At 36.3% G+C, this 26410-nt stretch overlaps 1 protein-coding gene across 7 annotated transcripts in view; it reads left to right on the top strand.

Annotated features, from left to right (window-relative positions):
* Ahi1 (Abelson helper integration site 1) overlaps nucleotides 1-26410 on the top strand; it is a 200696-nt gene that overhangs the window by 3661 nt on the left and 170625 nt on the right. For 5 of the 7 annotated variants that reach the window (XR_015001719.2, XM_085689094.2, XM_085689079.2 and 2 more), the window contains exons 2-9: nucleotides 10644-11123; nucleotides 13758-13939; nucleotides 14355-14574; nucleotides 15428-15620; nucleotides 17576-17671; nucleotides 20168-20353; nucleotides 21864-22016; nucleotides 23564-23696. Coding sequence is in view for 6 of the 7 variants with exons in the window: in XM_085689094.2 (XP_085545220.2) it covers nucleotides 10813-11123; nucleotides 13758-13939; nucleotides 14355-14574; nucleotides 15428-15620; nucleotides 17576-17671; nucleotides 20168-20353; nucleotides 21864-22016; nucleotides 23564-23696 (1474 nt within the window). In the remaining variant the exon portion in view is untranslated. Of the gene's footprint in view, nucleotides 1-218; nucleotides 238-811; nucleotides 880-10643; nucleotides 11124-13757; nucleotides 13940-14354; nucleotides 14575-15427; nucleotides 15621-17575; nucleotides 17672-20167; nucleotides 20354-21863; nucleotides 22017-23563; nucleotides 23697-26410 lie in introns of those variants that run through there. The other 2 variants (XM_048425328.3, XM_085689083.2) reach the window with 2 other exon arrangements.

Raw genomic sequence — 26410 nt, 5'->3', positions numbered from 1 at the left:
AACTGTCAAAAACTAAGATTTTTTTTAAAAGCAAAGTAGGTGACCAGGTTTATTAGGTCTGTATCTGCTTAAAGAATAAACACCACCTTTTATCAGCAAAATATAGTGGTTTTCACTGCATGTGTTAAGTAGATTCATTTATATAATCATTCTTTTCTTTTTAGTATTCTCTTTCTCTCCCAAGGAACAAGGATGAGGATGCCTGGGAAACCTGGAACATTAATAAAGCCTGAGTCGGTACAAAATATGTTTCTGTTTTTCATTTTCTTTCCTCTCTCCTTCCCTCATTTTCTAATATTACCTCCGGTTTTATTCTTGAAAATAGAAACGTTGTATTCTGCTGAAGGAATTGGTATTTTCATTGCAGATACTTGTCCTCATTCTTAAATAAAACGGGCAGTTTGAGAATATATGTGCTGAGTTATCCATGGATTCAATAGCTTTGACACAAAACACATAAGGTATTCATTAGAGGAAAAATGGTACAAATGCTTGTACTAAGCTTTTCTGTTGTCACATAACTTTTAGTGGCATACACAGGCATACTTAAAATCATTATCCATAAATGCTACTCTGCTGGTTAGCTTTTGTCAATTTGATACAAACTGGACACCTGGAAAGAAATAGCATTGAGGAATTGCCCCATTGGGTCGTCCTGTGGACATAGCTGTTGGACATTTCTTGATCAGTGAGTGATATGGGAAGGCCCAGCTCACTGTGGGTGGTTCTGAGTTATATTTGAAAGCAAGTTGAGCAAGCAATGGAGAACAAGCCAGTAAGCAGTATTCCTCTATGATCTCTGCTTCAGACCCCACCTCTAGGTTCCTGTCTTGATATCCTGCTCTGATTTTCCTTCACGATGGACCATGATGTGCAAATGTAAGCCAAATCCACCCTTTCCTCCTCCAGGTTGACTTGTTCAGTGTTTTATCACGGCAAGCAGGGCATCTTTCCTGAAGCTTATGTCTCCTAATGTGTAATAAGTGTGTCCTCTTGACAGGTTGATTCCTTCAAAGCTTGTTAAGGCATTCCTTATTAAAATAGTTTTAGAAGTTTAACATACAAAGGGACATGTTTGCTGCTTTTCTCAATTTTTTTTGTGTGTGAAAATAGTTTATTCAAATATAATGCAGCTTGCTTGACCTGATATCAGGATCCTAAACTAATTCAAATGTCCTGCAGCCCTTCATGGAAGATTGGTATAAGAGAACAGAACTTTAGAATAAACCTGATGGTGTAGTGAATACACTGTAGCACAATCTCAAGAGCAAGATGGTCTGTGATTTTCTATTTGGATGTTCTGTATTACAAATTAGCCATCTGTTTCTGTAGAATTCTGACTGAGTCAACAGTTAACCCTGTTTACCAGCTCTGACATAAAGCTGGTAGATGTCTACTGGTAAGACATTGATGAAATCTACAAAATTCATGTTTTATGCATTCAGTTTTAAATTTGGTTTAATTTAAGAAATTCTATAGCAGAAAAAGTAAATGTAATTAGTCAAATAATATTTAGAGATAGAAATACTTATTTTAAGTTTGGTTTCTGCTCTGGCTAACTATTTAACCCTGTCAATAAAGCATGAAAGTAGCCCAAAAATTCTTAATGCAGTGAGCATGTCTGTTTTCCATAAATCTGTTCATCCCACATCTATTCCTCCGTTTTTCTTTTTCTTTGTTTTTGTTAAGGCAGGGTCGCCAGAACCTTGACTGGCCTGGAAATCACTATATACACTTTGCTACCCTTAAATTTGTGAAAATTCTTCTTCCTCTCTGTCTGAACACACATAAGGCATATGTCCATATGCAGACACACATACATATACATAAATAAAAACAGATCTTAGAAAAAAAGAAAAACTATTTATCAACTACTTCCTCTGCACCAGACTTCATGTTAGTGGCATGAATATAATATAGGGATCTAAGATATATAGTACAGTGGGCAAGACAATGTGTTTCTGCAGGCAGCCACGTAATCGTCTGTATTCCAGATGGGTTACGTACTCTGGGAGAAAAGGGCTTCTGGTAAGTGAGAAGCAGAAAACACAGTTGAGGTTTTTAGGTGCAGTTTTTAAATAAGAAGCTTCACCCAGTCGGCTGAAAAATTGAATGAAACTTGTACCAATAAGAGCAGATTTATTCCCATGAGAGAGATTTATTTTGCCTGAACTTTAAAAGGAAATATAACTGGGATATCAGTATCTAAGTGAACATTGGTCTTGATCTGAGTTAGAATGTCTAGAACCCTATGACATATGTGAAGGACTTGTTTTATCCCAAGTGAATGAGAAATCTGTGGTATTTTAAGCAGGGAATAATGTGGTTTGATTTGTTTTTAAAGAAATAGTATGTGTTCAGTGCTGACTAGAAATTAAGCAAATGCTAGTTATTTCTCATGCAGAATGACCTCTGGAGGAAAACAAAATTTAGAAAGGTTAAATAACCTGTCTAAGGTCACATGACTAATGGAGGGAGGTGCTAGTGTGCCTCAGATGTTATTTTAGCAAAGGAGGATTTATGAGAAAGTCTCCAATACCAGGAAGAATTGTGTCACCAAAATATTTTAAAAATCACTTGAAGAAAGGGGGACTGCTAAATTGTTTTAATAAAACCAGGGAACTCAAACAGGACTATATCCTTAACATGATATTAGTACACATTTGTATAGTAAGAGTAGTCTGGAAAATTACTGTCTCTTCATTTATATTTGAGAGCATAGTTAAAACTGAAGTTGGATTTGAAGAATTACTTAAAGTATCAAACTGTCTAATAGGTAAAAGAAAAAAACAAAAACCCTAAAAATCTAAAGAAAATACTTGATAAATCTGGAGAAGACATCACAGTGAGTATTGTTCACTTGGTTATTATATGTAAACATCTGCATCAAAGTATAGCTCTTTACTAAAGTTACAAAGTTTAGAACTGAGGTCAGTAAGTCTGTCATGATAAATAGCATAGTAAAAGTTCACATTAGGACCACATCATCCTTAAAGTATTTGGGTCACTTTGACTGTTGCCGTCTACCAAAACAACACACCAGTAAAGTGTGTACGCTGTACATTGTTGAGGAAAATGCTTTTACTCAGAATTTTGAAGAGCATAGAGTAATGTTTTATATCAGATGTTCAGTGGATTGCCTTTACTAGGATTTCTTCTGTAATGTCCTACCCTGTAGAACAAGAAGAAATGATTCTTAAGGGATGATTATCTTTTCATGTTGGAGACACACTTTAAACTGAGGAATTTAGCTTATTTTGAGGGAAACTCAAAACAAGAATAAATAAATCAGTAACTATGGTTTGATTCCTTTAATATTATAAAGAATTTGTACTTACACTCATAGTAAGTGCACTGTTCAGTATTCATACTACGTCAGTATTTCAGTTCTGTTTTTTATTATGATCTCTAGTGTTTACACACACAGAAACATACATGCATGTGCATACACACACCACCATCACCACCAAAAAAAAAAAAAAACGAAAATCAAACCAAAAAAACATGCAAAAGATCTTACATATCATAGCAAATGGTACCTTTTTTAACAGAAATTTAATCGTCAGTTATAGGTTTGTTTTGTTTTACTCCTTTCTGTTTGTATGTCACTAAAAACATGCTATGTTAGTGTTCTATTGTTTTACATGTGTGCACATGTACACTGAGTTTTTCATTTGGGCCTTAAATGTTAATTAAGCAAGTCCTTTACCACAGCTAATCTCTCTCTTTCTCTCCACACACACACCCTTGGCCCTTTTCAAAATCTCCATAACTGGGATTTCAGGCCTTTGCCACTAGGGTGGTGGTGGTGCACACCTTTAATCCCAGCACTTGGGAGGCAGAGGCAGGTGGATCTCTGTGAGTTTGAGGCCAGCCTGGTCTACAAGAACTAGTTCCAGGACAGGATCCAAAAGCTACAGAGAAACCCTGTCTCGAAAAACAACAACAACAAAAATCTCCATAACTGGGATGTTAGACCTTTGCTACTAGGTCTGCCTTTAACCTAATAGTTTTCAAAGATCAAGCAAAACAACCTATATGCAAGAAAGAAAATGTCATGTAACTATGATTTTTACCCGTGAGGGTAGTTAGTGTTTATTTCATACTAGAATTTGGAACAACTAAGCAACATAGATCTTATTTTAAAAAGAGTTTGTTGTACCTTATAAGCTATCAGAATTCAGGTTATATTTGTTTTTTAAGGGAAGGAAACTAATGTAAGAAATGTAGAAGTCAAAAGTTAATATCTTGAGTGTTTGCACATAAGTATCAATAATCCCAGCATGTATCTGCAGAGAGAAGGAAGGTAGAAAATGTGGAATTTTGAGTATCCCAGGCCAGCTAACCTGGCTTATGCAGCAGTGAAGAAGGACTCTGTCTCAGAGAAGCTGAAAGACTAGGATTGACAAAGGAAGGATGCCCTCTGACCCTCACACAAACTGTGGCATCTGTGTGCCTGTACCTACCTGTACAAGCAAGTGTTAATTTTCTTGCACATGTGTGCATGGGCACGTGCACACACACACACACACAAATTTGCTTTTTTACAGATCATATATGTATAAATTTCACAACCAAACAAAATAGCCACAAAGTTTAAAAATGAAAGTGGAAAAATACAGATGATGAAGTTGTGTAAAGAAACTGGGCGCTTTCTCACATGAAGATATCTTGAAAGAATAAGAAATCAGGAGAGATGGAGAAAGAGGAACTCTAGACCTCACTGGAGAGCCAGTCCAGCTTTATCATTCATTGAGCTCCAGGCCAATGAGAGACACTGTCTCAAAGGAAGTGAATCGTATTCTTCATGATGACATTGACAGTTGACCTCTGGTCTTCACACACACAAGTAACTGCACATACGTGTGTATTTACCCTCAATGTATACACACACAGGCATTCACAAAATGTGATGTGACATTATCTGTAGATGGTGATAAGTTAGCCTTATTTTATAAAATGTGAAGTAATTGCTTAAAAGGTTATCTAAAAGTCAATGATGGTATGGAGAAATATAGAAAAATAATGGAACAAGAAAAAGAACAAACAGAAGTAAATAGAAGAAAATATGTTTGAACTCTGGCATATCAAGAATCCCATGATTTATAATGAAAGTCAACTCAAAAGAATTCAAGAAGTGGAGAAGTAGAGACTGACAGATAAGAAAGTTACAAGTATACATTGACTATAAAAACAGGTTAAGATTTAAAGGATGGAAGAAAGGATAGCATGTGATTCTTTGATTCTTGATTGCCAGGCAATCTTAAGCTCCTGCTTTTCTGCCTTCCTTGCCATGCTGCACTACCCTTTCTGGAACTATGGCAACCTAAACAAACCCTTTCTCCTTTAAGTTGTTTTGGTCATGGTACTTAATCACTGCGACAGAAAACTGATTATACACACTAAATGTGTGAAATAAAGATATCTTAAATTCATCATAGAAGCTTTCAAAAGCAAGTATCAACGATAAGTAATCCCAGAATAAACAGAGGAAAATATGAATAGTAAATCCAAATCTTATAAAGGAGTGGTAGAATTGGTTATTTTATATATTCAGGGTCCCAGCTTCAAGCTTGCTAACTTACTAAAGATATTCACAGTACTCAAAAGCTAATGTACTTGGATTGTGTTAGCCCAAAAGGCTACAGATTAATAAAATCAGCAGAGAAACAGCACATGGGACTCAGCCCATAAAAAGTCTTGGTGTTCATTGTTTTATGTGGATAAGAGTATGTCAGTCACATATGCAGTGCCTGAGTGAGTGACTGTAGCTACTCTTATTACAGAATCTTATACAAAGAAAATTCACTATTAACTATATTCACTATAAATCATATTTTTAATAGTGTCTTTGATCATAGTAATACAGTATGACTCAAGGCTTCAGGTATATAAAATTATAACCTAACACAATATCCCAATAACTAGGAGTTACCTTTCTAGCATCCTGTCAAGGGGTTGTCCTTAAATTTGACCTTGTTTGGGATTTGAAATATACATGAAACAATTTAAAATAAACCTTTATATTAATATATTTTAAATTGCTTTGCTATTTGACAATTTTATAAATAGATATGATGTATTCTAATTATCTTCCCTCCACCCGTTCATAGCTCCTTCCCACCTGTGAGGCCTCCTCCTCTACAGATCTCTTTTCCACGAACTTAAATTTTTATTTTGTTATTCACTGAATGCCCCAGGAACATCTGTGTGACCCAAGACTTGAACCTATCCATTGGAGCTTAGGACTTCAGCAGTGGGTAAATAACTGAAGGCAGTGCTCCTCTTCTCCCAGATTCTGTTACTAACCCATAGTTCAGCAGTGAGGAGTTGGGTCCCATGGATGACTCTTGTAGGTCAAGTCTCATGCAGGCCTAGAATCTCAGCTCCCATAAGGCTGAGATGACAGTGGCTGTATCTTGGTTAGAATGTGGCATTTCATAGCCTTTCTTCTGTATTGTTTGCTTTATTTGGTTTTAAAAATACATTTATGTGTTATAATTAATTTTTTCATTTATTATTGTGAGTGCACATATGTGGTGTGTACGTAGAGGTCAAAGGACAACATGCAGGAGTTTGCTTTCCTATCATGATGGTACTGGGAATCAAATTGGGGTTGTCAGATTTGACAGCTTGCATATTTTTCCAGTGAGCCATTTCACTGACTCTGGGCAAATCACTCTTCTTTTCATGAATTTTAACTAGACTTTGAAAAAAGAAAGAAGACACAAATCACCAGTACTTGGGATCTAAGAAGAGACTCACTGTAGGCCTATAGACTTTGAAAGTGTAAAGAATAGTATGAATATCTCTGACAGTAAATTTAGTAAATGAGATGGAATACCTCAAAGGAAAAAAAACTCCCAAAAATTGATAGCCTGAATACTGTATATCTTTTAAATTATTTGAATGTGTTCTTAAAAACCCTCTTAGAAAGAAAACTATGCTAGGTGTAATGAGTCTTTGTCAGTCCTACCAGCCAGCTCCCAAATAACAACACAGATACTTACTAATTATGAAATTTTGGCCTTACCTTCCTTCTCTTTCATTAAGGGTTGAAAACCAGGGTCTTGCTCATAGTTAAGAACATACTTACCACTCAGTTATACCCCTGGCCAGGTCAGTTGATTCATTATAAAATTGTCAAAGTTATCAGTGAAGAAAAGGCTAATCTCAACAAAAGGTCCTGGGACAATTGGATGTCTATACAGAACATAATAACCATAACATGCTCAAAGATGGCTAGGAAATGATTTAGTGAAGTGTTTGCCTTGCACACACGAGGACCTGAGTGCAACCACCAACACCCATGTTAAGACAAGTAGCTGAGATGTGTTTATAATCCTGGCTGGATACACTGGTCTGCCTTCCCATTGTTTTCTTGTTAGTCGGGTTAGATTCCTCAAGAAGTTTCAAGGTAGTGAGAGATTGTGTATTTAAAAATATGTGGTTGGTACTGAGAAGTGACACCTGATGACTTCCTGCCTCTACATACACACCGATACATGTATGTGTACCACCTGGCATGAACATACATACAAAGAAATGGATCAGTGGGATTCCTTAGGAACCCACAAATTTTATAGATTTTAGCCAATGCTATTGGTTGTACTCCACCAATTAGTGGAAATTGCATATTGCTGAAGACCACCACATACTTGAGTTAAAGAATATGGAGAGAGGCTGGTACTCTATTGGATATTTCATTCATATTGTCTAGCCTTTATTGTGCTGGAAGGTGCTGTACACATTATTAGAGTAAAAAAGTAGTCATCAGTCTCACCCAGCTATGACCTTCAGAGTTACAATAATGACCTACCTGCAAAGTACACTGATGCAATAGTAACAAGAATGTTATGGGAATAATCAACTACTTTTTGGTTGGATTTAAGGCTCATTTTTTATATGGAGCCCACACCTGACATTGTCAATGAGGCCAAGAAACTGAAGCAAAGTAGGTCATGGGCCTTAGAGCAAAAACAGACTACTGTTATTCTGCTAAGTGAATATATTAATAAAATGACATATCATGACATAGTGCTATATCCGTATATCAGGGCATTGATCATCTTTGATCAGAGAAGCTTTTTTCAGTAGGTGATGATTAACAGAGACCCACAACTAGTCAGTGCAGAGAATGAGACTTTAGAATGCTCAGCCCTAAATGGAATGTCTATATCATACCCCTCTTTTCAAGGCTCAAGGATCTATGCAGAAGAGGAGGTGGAAAGATAGCAAGAGCCACAGGTTAATAGATGTGTTCTAGGAAACAGTGTCCTCCAGGCACAGCAGGTAGATGTACGTATGAATTCACAGAGGCGCAAGACCTGCATAAGCCCAAGCCAAACAAAATCCCAGCACAGAGGAGAAGTAGGTATGAAGCCCCACCCCTAGCCGAAAAGCTACTCACAATTGATAGCTTCTGGAAGTGGGAGCAGTGTTCTTCAATGGTTTCAAGTGGCGTGTCAACTACATTCCAGGACAGGCTCCATGCTCAAGGGTAGTTATCCAACCCAAAATTATCTTAAAGGTTTGTGTTGCTCTTGTTTTGTTTCAAGGGGAGAAAGAACATGAAGTTAGGAGGGTAGGGACAATCTGAAAAGATTGGGGAGGTGAAAATACATGAACAAGCACATTGCAGGAACTGTGGGAAGGCTAATCAGAGGAGGCCAGATTTTATTTTACCCTGTTCTAACACAGTTCAAAAGTTTTAACCAGTTTAAGAAACTATATTATTTTAGCTCTTTAATGTAAGCTTTTAAAATGTTTTTATTCATTGAGAATTTCTTTTCTTTGAGATCATAAATCTCTGATTTTGCAGTCTTGGTTATCTTATTTATTTCCTTCTGAGTGTCCTTACAATTTGTGCACATTGATACTATATTTCTGATATTCATTGAAAAAGAAAAATTTGTGTATGCTTCATTTCAGCGTAGTGGAAATTCAGTTATTGAACTGTAACTAAAAACGGTTTCTGAAAAGATAAACAGCATTTTTCACCATAGCAGGCTGCTAGAATTGAACAGGCCTTTTTATTTCTGCTTCATCTTTGAAATTTCCTTTTTTTTAATTTGCATGTTACTATTTTAAATTAAACATTTTGCTCCTGAAATAAGATACATAAAACTAAATGTGCTATTTCCTCGCTCCCCCTTCTCTCTCTCTCTCTCACACACACACACACACACCCTGCTGAGTCTGTTGCTCATATGTGTATGAGTTTAGCGTTGACTCATTAAGATTGGATTTGGATAACCTGTCAGGGACCTTATCCCTAGAGAAAACTGATTGTCCCTCTTATTAACTAGTATTTTCATTGTGTTGATCCTGCTTAGACAGTTGTGTTCTTGAGGTTTCTTGAGCTTCCCTGTCATATATAGAATATCAAAGCAGATGTCCTTGATCCCTGGCTCTTACAGCCTTTTCTTCCTTCCTGTGATGTTCATGAGCCTTAGGTGTAAGGATTGTATAGCCAGTTGTTCTCAGCATTTGACCAATTGTAGATTTCTATAGTGGTTTCTAACTGCTACAAAAAGGAGCCTTGGATAAGGAGTGAGAATATATGTTTCTGTGGGTATAAGAATAAGTATTAGAATGTATATTGGTTTAAGAACGAGACAGTTCTCCTCCAGGGCCAGAATAATAGATTTCTGCATGGCTTTTTCATACAAACTTAGCTGAGTTCTTGTTAACTCTGTCCTCTCCCCACATCTTTCTCTCATGTGTCTAGTATTTCCCCACATGTTTTACTTTCTTCTCTCCTGTAGTTAAACAATTGCATCCTTAACACCTCTCCTGACACTGTGGTATCTTTCTTGCTTCCCGACCTCTACAGATGCTCCAACTCAAACACACAGATGCAGTAATTCAAAGCTAGGCTTTGCATATAGTTTGTATTTCTGGGCCTGTTACCTCCTCTAGTATTTTTTCAGTTCCATCCGTTTTTCTGTGAATTTCATTTTTAATGGCTGAATATCAATGTAATATTGTTTATTTTTAAATTCTTAGAGAATTTCTCTAATTTACTTTCTAACTGGTAACATTCTTTTATGAATTTTAGCCTATTGCTGTTTGTATTAAAAATTATCTTAAGTAAATTTAACAAAAGGATATGTTTATATTTGTCACTTGAATTGCTAGTTAATATTTAGTGTTTCAGTGATACAGTTGAAAAAATGCAGGATGACCTTTCTGTATAGTCTTGGCTTGAGAGTATAATTTGAGGCAATATTAATAACCCATGCATTTTTTTCCTTGGGAAACTTGAAATGTTTTATAATCTATAACTTTCTGATGAGTTTTCTCAAACATATCTTAGCCAAATTAAATTTTGGATCACTCTACCAGTAAGGAAATAGCAACTGAACTATTAATTTATTTCTGTAAAGCCCTTAAGTAAGTACCCTTATCAATATTAATGAACTCAGTTAATCTAAAATCACTTGGAGATTTTTAAGTCTGCAACTATAAATTGAGAGTGCTCATCAGATGCTCAAGAGAAGCACCATTCTATCCAAAAACGAAACAAAACAAAAAAAAAATACAAGTAATTGTCTCAGTAGTGTTGGGCATCAGTCTTTATTTTTACCTTTAAGCACTTGAACTATGCTGAACTGGGCCTTTCCTGTTGTGTATTCTCCTAGGCTGCCACCCTAAGCGTACTCTTCAGGATACCTTAGAAACTCAAATTAACACTAATAACCCAGAGCACTGAGGAGCACGTGATCAGAAGCTGAAGATTCAGAGGACAATGTTAGTGTAGAGGAAGGCAAGCAAGAAAAGACATATCAGAGTTATCAGACAACAAGAGAAATGGAACAAGAAACTCCAGAGAACGTGGATTCTGCACAGGAGAAAGTTAGTGCCCAGTCAGAGGCAGGCGATGATGCAAATGACAGAGGAGAAAAGGCTGAACTGGAAGGGAAGGAGGAACTGGCAGAAGCCTATCAGCTCCAGGTGGCTGAAGAAATGGCGAAGGAGATTAAGAAGAAGATAAGAAAGAAACTGAAAGAGCAGCTGACGTACTTTCCTTCGGATACTCTCTTACATGATGACAAGCTGGCCAGTGAAAAGAGAAAGAAGAAGAAGAAGAAAGTCCCGGCCCCGTCTAAACCTGAAAAGAGGTACTTCACGTTGACAAATAGACACACACGCTAGTACCTTCCCGTTCTAAGTGAAAACTATAATGTAACAAAGAAAGTTGGTGCTGCGTTTGTAACATAGCCACTGAAGGGATAATTGTGACGCTTTATGCAGTCCTATGTTTGCTATTGCTAGAAGCTTTACAAGAATTCACTCACTGAATCATTACCATGAGGAGCAGTAATGGATGATCCTGTTTTTCTAAGAAGCTGAGTGGTATAAGCCCCAGCACCAGTAAGAGGCTCAGCCAGAACACTAACAGTCTAGCTCCAAACTGACTACATTTACCTGCTTACACCCACTTTTGAAATAACAGGCCTGCTGAGCATGGTGGTTCATGCATGTAATGCCAGCACTTGGGCACCAAGGCAGGAGATTCTGGAGATCAAGGCCAGCCTACATTTCATAGTGAATTTGAGACCTTCCAGAGCACCATGGTGAAACCCTGTCTCAGAAAGTCACTATACCCAAACACACACATGCAGAAACTTATTTCGATTTTGGGGTGGATATGTTTTCTTCCTTGTTAAACAAATAACATTTGTTCATTGTGGAACAATTACAAAGGTGATAACTATTGGCAATTTAATATTCTAGTCTATTTTTATGTATGATGCTTACACATATATTCCTATATATGGTAAGTGTTTCTGAGACTATGTTCATGTTTATAAGTTCTCTATATAGAAACGGTGAGATTTATAAATGTCTCCCAGGTGGCATAATCCTTTTCCCCTGCAATCCTCGTTTACCTAAACAACTAGTTATATCCTCCATCTTCATGTGACTAGCCTTTGGCAGTCTGGGGATTTTCCCTAAACTCTCAGCTAAAAAGAAATCCCATGATCTTTATGCATACCGTATGTGTGAACACTGCTACCCAAGTCTCTGGAAGAAGTAAGATGATACTTGTACCTAGGATATGGAAAAAACAAGAGAGCCAAAGTGCTTCAAGGATATTTTAATTTACAAATCAGCTCTCTGTTGGCACTGTGACCATTTTCCCCAGAACACGGCAGCTCACTACAGCAGGTGTTTGTTGTCTCCCAGCTGCTGCTGCTCAGATCACTAGAGAGTAACTTATCTGGGCACCTCTGGGTTTCACAGGCTCTCATAAGCTTCAGTCAGGGAGCTAGCCTGCTGATACCTTGACAGGGAGCCATAACCAGTGATACCCAGCTCTTCTGGGTAGGCCTCAGAGGAACCACTGTGCATAACCGTGAGGCCATAGGCAGCCTCTGGTCCTGACTGACTTTTAGTCAGAGAAGAAAGTTCTTTTCCACTTGGGTCAATCCATTGTGAACTCACCCAGACGGCAACTTTCTTCCCCAGATCAAGGTTCTGACAGAGTAATAGCAAGACAGAAGTGAAACTGTTAAAAATAGCATCCATTTTCCCATATCCTATTGGAACTGGGTGGTGAGGCCCAGCAGGTAGTCATAGAGAGGGAGATTCTTGAAAAACTTGCAGAAGCAAAGATCCGCCAGAGCCATCATATAGGCTACTGCCCATAGTGTACTGTGAGTCATTACCACATTAGTGTGGAAACAGGAAGACGTTCTCTCTAGAAATGAGAACTAGTTTATGAAGTCTAACTCAAACTATGCCATACATGATGGTGGCATGCCAGTGTGACTGTCCTGTAAGAGTAGTATTTTGACTGATAAAATAGCATAGTTTTGACTGGGTAGTGGTGGTGCATGCCTTTAATCCTGGCACTCAGGAGGAAGAGGCAGGCCTGGTCTATAAGAGCTAGTTCCAGATCAGACTCCAAAGCTACAGAGAAACCTTGTCTCGAAAAATCTAACTAACTAACTAAATAAATAGAAAAAAATTAAATAATAGCATAGTTTTGGGAACAACTACATTAAGTACTTACATATTTTTATTTCTCAGTGCTCCTTTTCAAAAGATAGCTGAGTATGTTGAAAATTTATTTTTTATTATTTAAAAACATTTTTACTTCCTAAATTATGAACAGACTCTAATAGGCCAGTTTCTGTTCCTGCCTGCTACCTCTGGCTGTATGGATGTGGTACAAATTTTATTTTAATCAAGACTTCTGAAAAATGTAGTCATATACCAGCCTCTAGATATCAAAAGCAATGAACTTTGACTAGAAATCAAAAATTGTGTGGCTAAAGTTTCTTAAGAACAAACTTTGAAATTTTCTTCTACTTTTTGAGTAATTTAGACATTTACCCATTAATTATTTAGTCAACAGCAGGATGAGGCTACTCTGAAATTCCATGTGATACAGGTCCATAATCATAAAATATTATTTTATTTCTCCTTTGCTTATTTGCTTTTAGACAGCATCACAATTTGCTCCTGGGGGGGTAATTGTGTGGTCCTCATGCCTGAGTCTACTTAGTGGTGAGAGTACACTATGACATTTATAGCTTTGTTTAAACTGGCTTCCAAGATATGTAGCCTTTTATCAGGTAGAAAGTATTATCTATGGTTCCTATTTTGTTATATAAGAAAATTCCAAATGATGACATTTTAAGAGAAAAATATTATTTTTTCCATTTACCATTCATTCTTCTATACCATAAATAATAATTATAAAAATAACCCATTTGTAATGGCTCCTTCTTGGGTTCTACTTGCAGTACCTCCGATGTCTGTGGTAGTGAAGCTGCAGATGAACAACAGAAAGAGTGTTCCCTTGAGACGGCTACTCCAGGGCCTCACCCCGACGAGGAAGTACGCTCAGAAGAGAAGAAGGGAGGTAACAGTATGCCAGAGACCAGAAAACCCAAACCCAAAAGGACAAAAAAGAAAACTAAAACAGGTTTGTTTCCAAAATAAATAAAAATGATGTGTCTTTGTGGGGTAACTTGGCCCTAGAAACTTGTTCTAAAAACTGAAGGATATAATTTAAAATAAGTCAAGATACACTCGTTGGTGTATCTTAATTCTTGTGGAGTAAGGTGTTCATTTTTTAATAACTATTATCTATGGGTCTGCATGTTGAGTTTATGGTTCCTGACTTAATTTAACTAAAGAAGGGTATGATTTGTAGCTGCTTTGTAGCATTAAAAATTTAATTTTTCAGCCCGTGATGTTAGAACTGCAAATTTTTACCTTGGTGAGTGACCTGGAAGGTCTGTGATTAGCGGAGAAAGGCAGTCGGAGATGGTAAGAGTAATTCTGTGTAAACCTAACATGAGAGCAATTATGACACTGGTTTTTCTTCCCTGCCGTAGGGCTGGTTGAGAAGGACGGCGTGAATGGTGATGGTGTTCATGAAATAACAAGCCGAGACAGTCCAGTTCATCCCAAATGTTTGCTTGATGATGATCTTGTCATGGGCGTTTACATTCACCGAACTGATCGGCTTAAGGCAGATGTTATGATTTCTCACCCAATGGTGAAAATTCATGTGGTTGATGAGCATACCGGTCAATATGTCAAGAAAGATGATAGGTAATTTTTAAAAACTTAAACCACTTTTAAGTTGAAACTGTCTGAAGTAGAAATCCTCTTTGCTGTCCTTCATGACTGAAAGTTATTAGGAATAGAGCTGTGACTGGTATTAGAGAACAGGCATTCCTCAACTTGACCAGCAGACTTTATAGGGGAAATGGAGGAAGTGCATCCATCTTGAGTGTAAAGTCTATCAAGCATAGTAATTAGGTCATAAATTTGCATTGTAAATACTGTAATTGTTCTTCTACCGTTTAACCTCCCACTTTTCCTCTGAAATTAATGTGTTATATGGACCGGAGGTGCAGCAAATGTATAATGACTTTATTTTCCCCTGAGGTTATATCTAGAGAGAATGCATGTGTGAAAGTCTAGATTTAAAAAAAACAATAAAATAAATCATTATACTAGATAATATTAATTCAAAATAAAATTTGCTTGAAAGGATATTGGGAGGAAAACAAGATTATTACAAAACAAGACACCCATTTAATTAGTTGTGTTAATACATACACAGAAAATAGGATGCAAAAGAGTTCTTTTTACATTTAAACTTCAGAAGTAGCTGCTCAGTTTTAGCTCTGTACATTAAAGGAAGGTTATTTATACCTTTCATTTTCTATTATAATAAATTATGTGACCCAAAGGAAAAAAATATAATGCAATATTGTAGTAAGACACCATCAATTTTAATTTTTTAATAAAATTTATAGTTTTTATATGTTAAAGAACATTATTTTTGCTTTTGTGCCATTATAGCTATTTTTCTGCTTCTTTTATGGACTATACATTTTTCTCTCTTCCTCTAAAAAATGTATTGAATTGTAGTAATGGAAACTTTGTGTTTGAACAGTGAACGTCCTGTTTCATCTTATTATGAAAAAGACAATGTGGATTATATTCTTCCTATTATGACTCAACCATATGACTTTAAAAAGTTAAAATCAAGGCTTCCAGAATGGGAAGAACAAATTATATTTAATGAAAATTTTCCCTATTTGCTTCGAGAGTTTGATGAGTGTCCAAAAGTCATCCTCTTCTTTGAGGTACGGATTAAAGAAAGAAAATTCAATTTTAGTAAATATTTATCATACAAGTATGAGTTATAGATTTAATAGTTTTATAATGCGATAATGTAAGAATTTAATGCCTGAAATTTATTGTTGCAGTATGCTCTGTGGGTGCCAATGAGAAGGCCCTTTTAGAAACAGATGGCGTATTTGCTAGCCTCTTCCCAGTGCTAGGAGTTAAGTCATCTGGTCTGTTCTAGAATGCCTTGTAATCTTTACATCAGCTCAATGATTATGAACTAAAGTCACAAATGCCATCATCCATTTGACTGTAATCCTCCGTTGTGAATCCATCTCACAAAAGCAAAGTCATTAACTCTATCAAACTACCTAAATATAGGCATGTAACCTGGAATAGAGACGCATGTGCAGATCAGTTAGCAAATACAATGTAACACATGGTAAGAACTTCTTAGATGTGGAGTGGACTTGGGGAGCAGTCAGGAAGCCCTGTGCATAGGGTGAACTTTGAGCTGACTTGTTCCAGTTTTCTCACCTGCAAAGGCTATGGGGCTGGGAGGACAGTGATTTTCCTAAAGGCACTCCAGCTGTCTGTATGGGCAGTTTGTTTCCCACGATAACTCAAAAGTATGATGTTCCTCTTTGTCTGACTTATGTTCTCTTTCCATAACAAAATGGAAATAGAGAAAGCCACTCATTCAATATAACTAAGCTGGATAATTTTAAGATGAGAACAGCAAGAAACTGCAGTGACTAGAGCTGATGATTGATTTTTAGAGCTGTAGTTGATAGATCTGTGACTACATTATGTGTGATTTATACAAAGCTATGTTTTTAAAGGATATAATGTATCTCAAGGAACTTTAATAAAAACTTACCATTTGCTACTTATTGCTACGTTTTTTATAATTTACATTAAGAGAATAAAATATATATAGATCAGTTAGGTAACCATTAAAATGAGATTCATGTTTATATATTAACATAAAAATAGATACCCATTTCATTTTGTATGCAAATTGTTTGCAAAATAGAATGTATTGCATTTGTAGTTCCATGCATACATGTACTTAAGAATGCATAGAAAACATTAAATTTGCATAAACAAATGTTGTTGATGGGGGAATATGGCAGTGTATAAAATGCTGTTGCACAGCATGGATACCTCAGTTCAGCTCCTCAGGACCCACTTGAAAGTGAAGCCCAGTGGAATGTATCTCCAGTCGCAGTACTAGAGGGCAGAGACAGGTGGATCCCCAGCCTTCTGTAAAGATTTGTTATCTCAACTGAGCTTTTTTATTTTAATCAGATTTATTTAATTCAAAGTGATATCCTTAAACAAGTACCCGGAATACCATCCATGGCAGATTGCCTACACGCTCTTGATCTCTAATATCCAGGCAGGGTGAAAATATGATGAAAACCTCAGGAGGCCTAGTAATAGCATATCCAAAGGGAAAATCCATGCCTTCAGTAACATAGCTAAATAAGGATTCAGAAAATAGAATCGAAAAAATTTTAAATAAGCATTAAATACAAAAAAACACCTCTTCAGATACCTGGGAAATGATCAAAACTTGATAATTTTATGTTGTGTTTATTTGTGCCTAGAATATATTTAAGGTGATTTTAAAAAGATACAACCATGACCATGTATATTTATGGGATAAAAATGTGACATTTCAGTATTTTATACAATATGTAGGAGTCAAAACTGGATTAACTGGTATAGTTATGATATTTGAGGTAGTTAATGCTTTGAAACAAATCCTAATAAAAGGAATTATTAATATCAAAATTGAACCCTTAATATTTGGATAAGTTAACTTGAAAATAAGTAAATGAGATAAATATTTTTTATTCCTTGTAAGGTAGACATTTTAAATACCTAGATGATAATGTGTCCATAGAGAATATTCAATTTAGACAGTCTAGTATTCTGTGGAATAATTTTAAAAATATGTTTACAGATTCTTGACTTTTTAAGCATGGATGAAATTAAGAATAACTCTGAGGTTAAAAACCAAGAATGTGGCTTTCGGAAAATTGCCTGGGCATTTCTTAAGGTATGTTATCACCTGTTTTTTGAATACATTTAAAATAATCGCTTCCAAGTTTTACTGGCTGTTTTTTTCCTATGTCATTTTGGTCTCAAAAAGTTGTTAATTCAAGTCTTAGTAAGACTTACTAAGAGTCTGAAATAGGGTTGGATAGATGGCTTAGTGATTAAGAGCACTGGCTGCTCTTCCTAAGGACCTGGATTCAATTCTCAACACCCATATGGCAGTTCACAACTGTCTTTAACTCCAGTTCTAGAGGATCCAACACCCTCACACAGACATACATGCAGGTCAAACACAAATGCACATAAAACACATGAGATGGGGGCGTTGGTGGCTCATGCCTTTAATCTCAGTGCTCAAGAGGCAGAGGCAATCAGATCTCTGAATTCAAGGCCAGCCTGGTCTACAAAGTGAGTTCCAGGACAGCAGGGCTGTTACACAGAGAAACCTTGTCTCAAAAAAAGAAAGAGGCTGAAATACTTACTGATTACCCAGTGTGTACCTTTTATGCTTTTTGACCATAAAGATACTGTACTCAAAGATACATACATTCCTGCATCTTGTGTTCAATTTATGAGATATTACTTAGCCTTTTCAATGTGCCAGTCATTGTTCAGCCAACAACCCTGAATTCCTTACCACATAACATGAGCACTGGATAGATGGGAAAGTCTAAGCCATTATTAAGTTTTAAAGAACGTTGTGAAGAATAATAATGTTTTAAACAAAAGCAGTTTATTAGAAACTGTTCATATTTATTCTGTGTTAAGTTTTGTACACATCTGCTATATGAGCTATAAACTGCAATTACCACACACTTAATGTCACATCATTTTATTTTTTACTTTTAAAGATCAAATGTGTCTTAATTCAGCCATATTGAACCATTGCTAGAAGGTATGAATTCTTGAGTCCATATCTCTGATCCTATAAAGGGTAATGAATTCTATGTGTTTCCCATTCATAATACTGTGTGCCTTTTTCTTCATTGTAAAACTTACAAGCTTTACAAAGTTATCAGTAATTTCTGTTGGATTAATTCTTTGAGCAATTTTGGGTTTTATTTTATATTTGCTGTATATTGTTGCATTAAATTTGTTACATAATTCTCTTGGAGTTTCTCATGTTCACTATCTCCCCACACTTACAGACACACCAAAGGGTTGAATATCTACTGAAGGATTCAGTTTTTTTAAACCCACTTTTGTTTCTTGTTCTTTGGATTTGTGAATACAGTTACTTACTGGACATTTCAGCTTTGACTATCCTGGAAAATCTCTTACCTCTCCTCTTGTCTCTTAGCTCTCCACATATTGTCTGCCCAGGCTTGTGAGTTTATAATCATAAATAACACATATCATGTTTATCTCAGATTAATTCAAATGAAATATAATTAAAAATTTACTTCCATAGTTACACGAGTCACACTTAAGGACTTGACAGTCTCATGTGATAGCCCAAGTGTATCTTTACATTGGAATGGCACGTCTGCCATCATAGGTCCTTGGGACAACTCTACAAAGAGTTTTTTGGCTCTTTTTTCTTCTTTCCAAGTTGCATTAGCCAACAGCACTAAGTGCCCTGCACTCAGTGTCTTACTTCCCGTCCTAGCCACCTGCAAGGTGAACTGCCTTGCAGTGAACTGCCACTGAAACACTAATTTTCTTCTCAGGTTCACAACGGACACAGTGCTTACAAGGGCATTTCCTATTTAGCCATTATGGAGTAAAAGAAAGCTTAATTTGAACTGCTGAGTTCTTTTCCTAACTCTCCATTTATCTGCTTATCTTGTTTTGTTTACTTGGCTTTTTAAATAGACCTTTCAAAGAAGGTAGACTAAAATACTGAAAAATAGAGTGGTTGGTTTGAATTAACTTATCTTAAAATGATTTGTGTATACTATTTTATTCATTAAAAGTATTAATGTAGTCCTGTAGTTCCAGATACTGGGGAGGCTGAGGCGGGGCGGGAGGAGGGGGTTATAAGATCAAGACCTGCTTGAGTTCCAGATTTCAAGACCAGCCTGGGTAGTTTACTTTCAAAATGGAAAGGAAGAGGAGGGTTGGGGACATAGCTTAGTAATAGAGCATGTGGGGGACACTGTAAGACCTCAATAGGATTCATCTTCAGTACTGCTAGAGAAAAAGTACTGACAGTAAGTAGAAAATGCTTGTGTTGAGTAATATGTACTTTCCTCTTTATCATAATTATTTCAAACAAGTGTTTGTTGCTCCTCTTTTTCTGTGCCCATGATGTAAATGTTTTATCAGCAGTCTGCAGCAGTTCTGCAGCCGAAAAGAGTGCTGTTGGGAAATGCCTTCAGATTTGCCAAACTGATCAGAAAGTGCCTCCTGCTAGGTTCATCTCCCTTTTTCTCTATAAATCTAAACCATTTCAACCTGTTTTAGTCTTTTAAAACCAAGCTTCTGGCTCTGTGATTGCTTTATTGGATGTGTGTTTTCAAAAAAGTTAACATTTTAAACAAATTCTTGTTTTAAGCTTCTGGGAGCCAATGGAAACGCAAACATCAATTCAAAACTTCGTCTCCAGCTCTACTACCCACCCACTAAGCCTCGATCTCAATCAAATGTTGTTGAGGTTTTTGAATGGTGGTCCAAGTGTCCAAGACATCGTTATCCATCAACATTGTATGTAACCGTACGGGGACTGAAAATTCCGGACTGTGTAAGTTAATAGTATATATAAATGTCTCTTCTCTATTCCCAAAATTAAGAATGACTTAATGTACTTTCCATATTTAAAAATCTAAGCTCTCAGAATGATTTTAACAGGTTTCTGTAACAGAAAGAATCCTGCAAAGACTATGTGTTTAGTCTATAACAGTTAAAGAGTAGATGAGCTTGTACGTTTTAAGGAGTAGACTTCACTGTTAAGAAAACTGTTTTGGCATAATCTTGTATTTTGTAGTTGAAAATAGATGGAAAGTTGGTATTGAGAAACATTTTCATATAAAGGGCAATAAATAAAATGTTTTAGGCTTTGCAGCCAGGTGTCACAACTTCTCAACCTTGTAGTGGGAGAGTAGCCGTAGAGGCACACAGAAAATAAAGAACACCTTAATGTGTCCCAGTACATCTTTATTTATTATAGCTAGTAGTGAACCAAATCACTTGGGCTTTACTTTGCAGATCTTGATTTACATATTTTACACTAGAATCAGTAAATATTATTAACCAGCGAATAGCATTTCTACTTCTGTTGTCTACGAATGAACATTATTAATGATCTCATTCTCAAGGAACCTAAGATTGAAAAACTTATGCTATTGTCTTTTTTATATTAATCTTTCATGTAAGTTGTACAGTCTGTAGCTGATTTTGTATGCTCTGAGCACAGAATTGATTTGCATTGGTTTAAATGGAATTAAATAAAATCCATCAGATGGTAGGGTTTTTTTTTAAAGAATTTCAGATTTTTTTATGATATTGGTTTTGTGATTGTTTTTAAGCCAACAGTATTATGTTTTATCGGAGGCATGGCATAACATTAGGTAAGTGTTTATTAAGAAGCAGACACAAGGGCTGTAATCCCAGGCACATCAGAAGTGGAATATGGAATACACAGCCCACTTCAAATACATAGTAAGTTTGAGGCAGCCTGAGCTACATGAGATCTTGTATCAAAAACTAAAATAATGTAATAAGAATAATTTAAAAAGCCATTTTTACTATTGGTTTCTACTATTTTATCCAAACTTCTAAAGCTTTGTGATTATAGGAGAATAGTTCAAATAACTTTTATTTCATTTAGAATGATATACAAATGAAAAAAAATGCTGGCTTGTGTTTCAAAAAGGTTTCCATACCATTTGTCTCAGTATTTTAATTTTATTAAGTTTTGTTTGTTTGTTTTTATTCAAGCCAGGGTTTCACTATGTAGCTCTAGCTGTCCTAGGACTCACTATGTAGACCAGGTTGGTCTTGAACTCATAGAGATCCGTCTGCCTCTCCCTCCAAGTGCTGGGATTAAAGATGTGCTCCACCACATGGGCTTTGTCTCAGTACTTTAAAAACTATGTGCATGAAAAATAAGACAACTTGTTGACAATCTTCTTGACTTCCACGTGATCCCCGTGGAGGAAGAAATGCACCAATTCTTACTACTTGACCTCCACAAGTGTGCAATTAGCATGTTTGTGCATGCTTAACATTTCTCATTTTTCTTACAAATTTAGATAAAGCCATCTTACCGCTCTATGATGGCTCTTCAGGAGGAAAAAGGTATACCCGTGTATTGTGAACGCCACCGTGAGACAAGTTCAGTAGACACAGAACCAGGATTAGAAGATTCAAAGGAAGTGGTAAAGTGGAAACGTCTCCCGGGTCAGGTGAGAGGGTTGCTTGCATTTGTTCATTTGTCATTGCTGTGACAAAACATTTGAGAAAAGTGGTTTAAGGAAGCAAAGGTCCACTTGGCTCCAACATCCTTCATCCAGTATGCTTGGCCTGACCGTCTGAATACTTTATTAGCTATATTTAGTTAATATTTACAGTCAGCTGATAACTATTTGTAGGGCTATTGTGATGAATATAGCTAAAGACATTTGTAGTGATGTCAACATTCATGATATACAATAAGGACTCAGTGTGTACTTACTTCATCCTCTTGAGTAGCTCAGGAACTAGGCTTTCCCATCCACACTTAAAGGAACCATTTTACAGCTTGGTATATTGAAATTGGCTTTTTATGCTTGGTGCCACCCTTAATGAAAATAAAGATCATTTGAACACAAACACTGCAATATCATGATAGTCTAACAGCTAATCAGCTACTAATGTGTTGACTGGGTTTTCTGTCCTGCCCAGTTCCCTGCAATTGTTAAGTCCCAAAGAAATCACACAGAGGTCTGCATTAACTATAAACTGATTGGCCCATTAGTTCAGGCTTCTTATTAACTCTTATAACTTATGTAGCCCATTATTAGCCCATTATTCTTATCTGTGTTAGCTATGTGGCTCAGTACCTTATTCAGTGGGGCAGTCACATCTTGTTTGTTCTGTGATCGGAGCAGAACTCCAGAGGAATGGGCTTCCTCCTTCCCAGAATTCTCCTGTTCTCGTTGATCCGCCTCTACTTCCTGTCTTCTTGTCCCACCTATACTTCCTGCCTGGCTACTGGGCCAATCAGCATTTATTTAAATTATAATTGACAGAATACAGACCATTCTCCCATACTACTAATGGTCTAGTAAAATGTTTAACATTGATATAATAAGCAGAGATAATTCATATCCGGGGTAGGATGTGAGGTGGCAGAATTCCAACACACTATTTAGAATGAAACACATTTTAAAACTTAGAAATCATTTATTTCTGAAATTCCCCACATAATATTTTCAGACCATAGTGACCATGAATAACTCAAACTACCCAAAGCAAAACTGCAGATAAGTCAGAGAATGGCTCTCTGTCTTGGAGATAGCAACAGTGGGTAGTTATTTTAAGAGAGAAAACCAAGAATGACCATTCCTAAATTCTGAATTTAAACTAGGACATGTATGGCATTTTTAGCTTTCAAATGTTTCTGACCTTAGGAAAAGTGACTGTTGTCATGGAGTAAGGAGATGAAAAACATTCTTAGTGTGGCTGTATGAAAGCAATATAACAATAATAGTGTTGAAGCATTAGATACTGAATTGTTTGTTTGTGCTTTAGATTACCTAAGTGCTAATTAGACATAAATTTGTTTTATGGAAAACAAATTCTGTACTAAAAGAATAATTTTTTATAGTTTTTCATTATTCTGTGTACGTGTCTTTCTTTTCCTATGTGTTATAGTAAAAGAACTTTAGCGAGAAATTATGGTAATGGAAATTATGGGGTCATTTTATTATAATATTTTCTAATTTATGTAGTTTTAATACATCCTTCTTAGGCTTGTCGTATCCCTAACAAGCACCTCTTCTCACTGAATGCTGGAGAACGAGGGTGTTTCTGTCTTGGTTTCTCCCACAACGGAAGAATATTAGCAGCCGCCTGTGCCAGCCGAGATGGATATCCGATTATACGTGAGAATAATGCTACCTATTTGACCTGATTGTATTCAGTGTGATCAATATTGGGTTTTTAGTTAACTGAAATCTTATTTAAGAATTCCCTAGTAAATCAATCATATTTCTTCAAATAAAGGGATAGTTGCTGTATAATATCTATTCAGAATGAGAAGATTGAGTGAAAGATGTTAATTGTTTGACCAACAGGTGGATTTTTGTAAACATTGTCTGTTTTAAATATACACATCTAGTACTAGGAGAATGTTGAGTATCATGGGAAACTTTTAGCCCATTGTGATTTTAGTTGGTAGTCGTCATGATCTGAATTACAAAGTACAGTAGTTTTGCCATGTGCTAAAATTCTAATACGTGATCCTGAAAGACCACAAAGAAAGCTCCCGATGTAGGGAAGGCAGCAGAAAGGCAAGAGATCTTTTTGTTTAGCCTTGGGAGATTTTAAAAGCAGGATTATAATATTCTGGATTTAGTTGTTTGTTTTATCTCGGTAATGACATTAGCTCTCGTTGTCTAGAAGAAGCCAGCTCTTCATGGGCATCCTCCCTGATTTCCAGGCCACACTGGACTTAACCTAGCTTCACATGATTCATGATATTCATAAAATACATGTTCCTACATATTAATTGTCATTATTATCTTTTGGAGAATGAAATGGTTATTCATGATTTGTGTGCTTTATATTTTTCTCTGTTAAATGTTATTCTGTGCTTAGATTTATTTATTAGTTTAATCTCAACAAATATGATAAGAATCATTGTCTCTAGCTTTGCACTCTTTGATTATGGGATGTCTGACTGAGAATTCACCCAGTTTGCTCCATGAATTTTGGAAGTATTCCTTCATTATTTCTCCAGATGTTCTGTTTGCTGCCTTTGTCTTTCTTCTCCGAGGACTGCCATCATACCTGTCTTTGGAGACTTAGTGTTGTCTATTGGATCTCTGACACTTAATTATTTTTCTTCATTCATTTTCTGTTCCTTAGATGGGATAGTGTCAGTTCCCCTAAAATCAGGTTTAGTGATTCTTCGGCCAGTTCAGGTCTGTTGTTGAGCCCTTCTCTTGAATTCTTTATTTCAGTGATTATAATTTTCAATTCCGAAGCTTCTTTTGGGCTCATCCTTAGCATTTCTGTTTATTTACTGATGCTTTCTCTTTTGGTGAGGAGAGTCTTTCTTTAGGTCTTTGACCATATGACAACGATAGGTTTAATTATCTTGCTAAGAAAGATCAGAACTGGGCTTCCCAAGTTTCTGTAAGGACAGTGTCTGCTAACTGCTTTTTCTTCCCGTGTGTAGCTAGGTTTTTCTGTTTGTTTGCCTGTTTCCATGTCACAACTTTATGTTTAAAACTGTGTATTTGAAGTAATATAGTGCAGTATAACGCTGTTTCCATTCTCCCTTCGGCTACCTAAGCTTTGTTACTGCTTCTGGTTGTGCGGTTAATCTCCTAGACAAATTCTGTAAAGAATTTGTGCTCTGCTGTGTTATTAATCTTCTGTAGACTGTACCCAGTCAGCTAGTGTGATGCTGCCCTTTGCTAGGGAGCATTATTCTGGGATATTCTTTCAGTTATTTAGCACACAATTTAAAAAAGTTCCTGAGCTTTAACTTCCTGTTTGTGCTAAGCTTCTTCAGGTCATCCACATAAAGATAAAGCCTCCAGGTTTTTCTTGATTATGCAGGTTGCCTTTACATACTTGTGTGGGGAACCTAGGTTCTTAGCAATATTTTGAAGCTGTATATAGTTCCCATAACCATCCCATTCCAGGTTCTGCTTGTATTTAGATTTTGTGTTCTTTGGTGAGCTGCTTCTTATTCCCAGCTGGTATTAACCTCTAAAGCAACCACAGCATTAAAAGGTGTCTCTGGTTGTTTCTGCGTGCACACTAGAAGCAGTTGCTTAGGGGAAACTACACAACGTAGTTAAATAAGCTTTGGAGTCTGCTTTGAGTAGGACAGGTCATCACATAGGAAGAAGTCTTTGGACTAGAGTTGTTTGTTTGGAGCTTCAGACCTCTTCTGCATCAGTGAGTGGTTTCTGGGCTTCTGATTTTCATTTTTTTTTTTTGTTTGTTTGTTTTTGTTTTTACGGTTTCTTTAGTGTTTGTTTAGGAAAGAGGAATTAGATAGTTGTAACAACACAAAGCTCAGTGTTCTTACTGAAACTCAACTGTTTTCTCAAGTAAGTGTTCCTCCAACTCCCCCAAGCCTTGCACGGTTAATTCTGAGTTCGGTCACGCCATTTGCAAATCTTCTAATTTCTTTTACAGGGGATTAGATTTTCCGAAGTCCCGATTTTGCTCTGGGTTCTGAACTGCTTAGTTGTCTGAAGGGTGGTTGATTTCACCACTAGGTGGGAGTAGAGGCTAGGACACTATTCTGTGTTAAGCACTCAGTTTAGATTTCCTTGAGTATCTGCCCTAAGACTACTACCTTGCTTTGTTTATTCAACTCATTTGCTGCTAATTCCATTATGCGCTCTAACATTTTACTATTAGAATTTCTTTTTGACAATGCAATAGTTTATATTTCTTATTACATCCAAAAATTTTTGGAATTTAATTGGTGTTAGAGGAAAGTAATACCTTATTCATGAAACCCTAAGTTATAAATTATTTAAAGTGAATTGCAATGTAAATATTATTTAGTTTTTACTAATAAATTGACTATGAAAAGTTCTTTAGGGATTCTAGCAATATGAGTAATTCATAG

The sequence above is a fragment of the Myodes glareolus genome, chromosome 1, assembly GCF_982192425.1.
Source record: "Myodes glareolus chromosome 1, mMyoGla1.1, whole genome shotgun sequence".
Lineage (NCBI taxonomy): Eukaryota > Metazoa > Chordata > Mammalia > Rodentia > Cricetidae > Myodes > Myodes glareolus.
This window is presented reverse-complemented; position numbering and strand designations above follow the sequence as displayed.